This window comes from Psammomys obesus, unplaced genomic scaffold (genome assembly GCF_907164565.1).
Source record: "Psammomys obesus unplaced genomic scaffold, mPsaObe1.curated_primary_1811, whole genome shotgun sequence".
Taxonomy (NCBI): Eukaryota; Metazoa; Chordata; class Mammalia; order Rodentia; family Muridae; genus Psammomys; species Psammomys obesus.
The window spans coordinates 48,448,088-48,453,142 of NW_026585895.1; the positions used below are offsets into that span (position 1 = coordinate 48,448,088).

Genomic DNA, 5,055 nt, shown 5'->3' on the forward strand with positions numbered 1-5,055 from the left:
CACACACACACACACACACACACACACACACACACACACACACACACACACACACACACCCCCCAGAAACCCTCTGGATAGAATTAAGGTGGTGCTCATGCAGGTGAGCAGGAAATTGGGCAGAGTTTTACCCATGATTCATTGGTGGCTCAGCTTCCCCTCCCTCCTTCAGCTGGGGCCCTGCTTTAAAAGTCCAACCTTCCCACCCCAGATAATGGATTTGGAGTTAATGCTTTGTGGGCACCAGCCTGCCCGCCTTGGCATAAGTAACTAAGTGGGATCTGCCCCTGTCTTCCAGAAACAGACAGAGGCAAAGACTTAGAAGAGCTTTAGGCATAATCTAGCATGTGCTGGCCCCTCCCAGCTGGGCCATAAGCCTCTGCGAAAACAGAAGCTTGAACAGTTTCCTCTTACTTTTGCTTTTAACAGAGTCCAGGGAGGTATAGATATTAAGAGCTGCCCTATCTGGGTTGGTGGGGAACACCTCTAATCCTGGCACTTGGGAAGACTGAAAATTCAAGGCCAGCCTAAGCTACATATTATAAGAGCCCATCAAGAAACTAAGTAACTAATAAATAAAATAAAAATACCCATTCATACCTGCTGAATTCTTGGGATGTTATATTAAATTACTCAGGGAAGAAGAGCCTTTCTGAAAAGGCTGCTCCCAAGGTAGACAGTGGCAGTCCTCCGTCCTGCTGAGTGCCTCCGATCTCTTTCCCCTCAGGTCCATGCCTCTCGCAGCAACAATATGTGCATCATTGGTGGATTCACACAGATGATTCGAGAAGGGGGTGCCAAGTCGCTCTGGCGGGGCAATGGCATCAATGTCCTCAAAATTGCCCCAGAGTCGGCCATCAAGTTCATGGCGTATGAGCAGGTGAGGACCTGGGAGGGGGTTGCCAGCTAGCAGCTGCTTATGCGGTATCTGCTGAACTGTGGTCCCTGACACTGGAGCCAGTACTTGCACCCAAAGAACAGCGAGGTAGATAGGCCTGGGCATGACCCCAGCTCTCCTACTACTTCCTTCCATTTGGGGCTAACATAAAGTAGCTTCAGGGTCACGGGTCTCACAGCTGGCTGGCTGTGAGCGGGGCCAGGAGAAATGCTGTGGCCCCCTGGTGCATCCCTTTGTTTTTTCCTGTTTTAGATGAAACGCCTTGTTGGTAGTGATCAGGAGACATTGAGAATTCATGAAAGGCTTGTGGCAGGCTCCTTGGCTGGAGCCATTGCCCAGAGCAGTATCTATCCGATGGAGGTAAGGCCACCTAGATCCTGGAGTGGGCAGTGTACATGGGACACGGAGAGGAACACGCTGTGTTCATGCTTCCTGTCACTCTCGTTGAAGGTTCTGAAGACCCGAATGGCCCTTCGGAAGACAGGCCAGTACTCGGGCATGCTGGACTGTGCCAGGAGGATCCTGGCTAAGGAGGGTGTAGCTGCCTTCTACAAAGGCTACATCCCCAACATGCTGGGGATCATCCCCTATGCTGGCATCGACCTAGCTGTCTATGAGGTGAGGCCCTGGGGCATAGGGAAATTCAGCACCTGCCTGGTACCCATGCCCTCCCTGATAGAGATGCTTAGATGAGAGATAGCAGGCAGCTGTTTGCTGCAGTACCATCCTGTCACTCGCTACCTCTGGCACAGTGGGTCCAAACTCTTTCCCAGGTTTTGTACCTTCTAAGAGTCCAGAGGCTCGCAGTCAGACCCCAAAACATGGTGGCCACTGGGGACTCACAAATCTCCTCAGACTTCAGACCACATAGGCCGGTGTTCCCTGGGGACATAGTGCTCATTCTGCTTCCTGTTCTAGCCAAGAACCCTAAGTGACAGCAGGTGCCAAAGCAGGCAAGTCAGGAGTTCAGCAAGGCCTAGGCCAAGTGAATCAGGTTACATTGGCTTCTCAGATCCCATGTGATAGGAAACAGCTTTCTTGAGGATCCAATAGCTGCCCCACCCCCCAGTGTGTCTCTCCCACACTGGCTCTTTAAGGCTCACTCTGTATCTCATTTCCCTCTAGACACTGAAAAATACCTGGCTACAGCGTTATGCAGTGAACAGTGCAGACCCTGGTGTGTTCGTTCTCCTGGCCTGTGGCACTATCTCCAGTACCTGTGGCCAGCTGGCCAGCTACCCATTGGCCCTAGTCAGGACTAGGATGCAGGCACAAGGTAAGGCTAGTCCTGCACTGGCTTTCATGTCCTTAGTAGTTGGGATGCTGACAGATGGCATCTGACCAATGGCCTCTCTCCCACAGCCTCCATTGAGGGTGCGCCTGAGGTAACCATGAGCAGCCTCTTCAAACAGATTCTGCGGACTGAGGGGGCCTTTGGGCTATATCGGGGGCTGGCCCCCAACTTCATGAAGGTGATTCCAGCTGTGAGCATCAGCTACGTGGTATACGAGAACCTGAAGATCACCCTGGGTGTGCAGTCTCGGTGACGGGAAGGTGGTGGACTTCGTGATTCTGGGCTACAGCCCAGGGTGTGCAGCCATCTCATTCTGTGAATGTGCCAACACTAAGCTGGCTTACCCAAGCTGTGAAACCCAGGATGCCACAGGGGAGGGGCAGGGAGCTGGCAAGCTCTGGGATGGTCCTGCTGATCTGGCAGACCTTGTGTCCCTTCCAAGGAAGACTTGTGGACATTCCTTGGGGTTCAGGGATCAGTAGGATTTGGGCTTCTGTACCTAGAGACAGGACATTTTCTGCAGTGCCTGCCAGATAGTGAGCTTGGAGGCCAGCTTAGTTCTTCCATCTTGTCCACGCAGCCAGATCTCAGCCATGTCCTCCCTCTGGTCCAAAGAGCATTCCTGTGTCCCCTCATATCTTTTCCACTGATGTGCTATGGTAGGAAGTGGGCCTGGCTCACTCCTGCTTGTCCGTCTGTCCCTCTCCCCTCAGTGCTGCTCCTCCCAACCTGTTTCCTAAGCTGCAGCATCCATGTGGACTTGTGGTACAGGAAACTGAAGGAGTACCACGTACATCCTTGCCTCTTCTGAGCTCACCAGCAGGACCATCTGGATATACCTGGGTACTCAGGCACTGGCTGCCTGGCACCATGGTGCATGGCTTTGCTGAAAGCTAGTGCTAGGACCTAGAGCCCAGAGGATTTGTGCTGCCTGCATGGGCCTAATGTCCTCTGAGCTGCCCTAAACCCTGTCAGAACTGGTACCAGCTCATGACCACACTTACTGTTCCATTCTGTGGTGTGAGGATGGTGCAGGTTATCTGCCCCACGAATGCTGCCCTAATGAGAAGAAAAAGATGCTGAAGGCCTTAATTATGTCTTACTAGGTAAAGGATTTGGTTCGGAAGGATAAGCTGGACACTGCGCAAGTGCCACACTTACTGAGAGCCGGGGGGGCAGGTGGTTCGGCTGCTCTCAAGTCTGTTCTGAGGGCCCTGTGGGGCCAAGTGGGACCAGCCTCATAGTCCACATGTGTATCACTCTGCTTGGAGCCTATTTATTTTATATTTATTTGAACAGAGTTATGTCCTAACTATTTTTATAGATTTGTTTAATTAATAGCCTGTCATTTTCAAGTTCATTTTTTATCCATATTTATGTTCATGGTTGATTGTACATTCCTGTCACTACCTGGTGGGGTGTGGGGGGATGAGGTAGAGGAGTGGCCACAGAGTGACCTTACCTGCTGCCCACACTGATGGCATGTCTGTCCAAAGAGATTTGTCTCCCACTGGAAACAGAAGGAAAGGCACAAGGGAGGACCCTTGCAGGCCAGATAGGATAGTGGGGAGAGGTGACAGTTTCACATCCTTTACTGGGCTTGGAGGATTTCTTTATTTTTGTCATTTTAGAATGACAAGGCAGTGAGGTGCTTTGCCAGGACTAGGTATGAGGGTGAGGACTGAAGGACAGGGTGGCCTGCCCTCCCCAACCTGTGACCTGGTCTCCCTCCTGGCCCACAGCTGCCCTTACTCAGTGAGTGGTCAGCTGGCCACCTGGCGGCTGTGCCTCCATTGCCCCAGAATGGCCTGATAAGGAAAGTCCAAATAGGATGCAAAGATCAATGCAAAAATTACCGGTCTGCATAGTCTATGCTGGAACTGGAGTTTGTCAAAGGCAATCAGCCTTGTAATAAAGTTGCTTCAAATGTGACAATGGAGTCAGCATTTTTCTGCTCTGGGCTTGGGTGTTTGGGGGTCATTTACATTTTCCTCATCCATTGCCTGCAGAGTTAGCCCTCAGCTTCAGGGAGGCATTTCGTTTTTAATAGGTGTTGGTTAGATTTGAGGTTGTACAGTGGTGGGGGCCTCCCCTTCCTGCTGGGAGTTTGTTCTTCACATGGTTCCCAAGCACTGCAGGCTACTCTTGCCCAGGCCTCTCCGGTGCTGGAGGGCTGGGCATCTCAGACCTTTCTCTGTCACACCTACTCAGCCCGTCTCAGAGGAGTCCCCCCGCAACCACGGGCTCATCTTGCCACTGGAACAGCTGAAATGTCACATGGCAAAGGCCAATTCCTGGCTTTCCTCCCAGAACTGCATCTCCATCTTTGCCACCCCAGCAAAAAGTGATTCCATTTTCATAATGACTTAAACGAAAAACCTGTGGGTCATCAACAGCACCCCACTTCATTCCTATCCTTTCATTCCACTCTAGTCCATCAGAGAATCCCATCTACCTTCAGGTTGATGGGTAGTACAAATGTCCATCAACAGGGAAAGCTTTCCAAACCACTTCGTCCAGGCATCAAAAGGCTGCATGGGAGTTAATTCCTGACGCTATAGGCGATTACAGGATAGTCTTAACACCAGGAGTGGCCAGCAAGATGGTTCAGTATAAAGACACTTGGTGCCAAGCCTGATGACCTGGGTCCAATCTCCAGATTCACATGGTAGGAGACAACTGACTCCCACGAGTTGTCTTCTGACCATAGGCATGGCTCCTGCCCTTCCAGAAACAAGTATCTGTGTTATTAAAAAGCATGCTAGGTAGGTCTTGCACAATCTTTAGAATGGTGATCTCAGGGAGCAGGTACAGTGGCATCAAAGAAGTAATGAGATGCATTTGCCAAAGCACATTGTACTTA

The 5,055-nt window shown here is 51.2% G+C and overlaps 1 protein-coding gene across 10 annotated transcripts in view; it reads left to right on the plus strand.

The window, feature by feature from the left end:
• Positions 1-4,127, plus strand: part of Slc25a25 (solute carrier family 25 member 25) — a 34,887-nt gene extending 30,760 nt beyond the window's left edge. For 6 of the 10 annotated variants that reach the window (XM_055600330.1, XM_055600332.1, XM_055600333.1 and 3 more), the window contains 5 exons: positions 728-880; positions 1,151-1,258; positions 1,349-1,516; positions 2,024-2,174; positions 2,261-4,127. In XM_055600330.1, coding sequence (XP_055456305.1) covers positions 728-880; positions 1,151-1,258; positions 1,349-1,516; positions 2,024-2,174; positions 2,261-2,445 — 765 coding nt within the window. In that variant the 3' untranslated portion in view covers positions 2,446-4,127. Of the gene's footprint in view, positions 1-727; positions 881-1,150; positions 1,517-2,023; positions 2,175-2,260 lie in introns of all 10 variants that reach the window. The other 4 variants (XM_055600328.1, XM_055600339.1, XM_055600329.1 and 1 more) reach the window with 1 other exon arrangement.
• Positions 4,128-5,055: the final 928 nt, after the last annotated feature.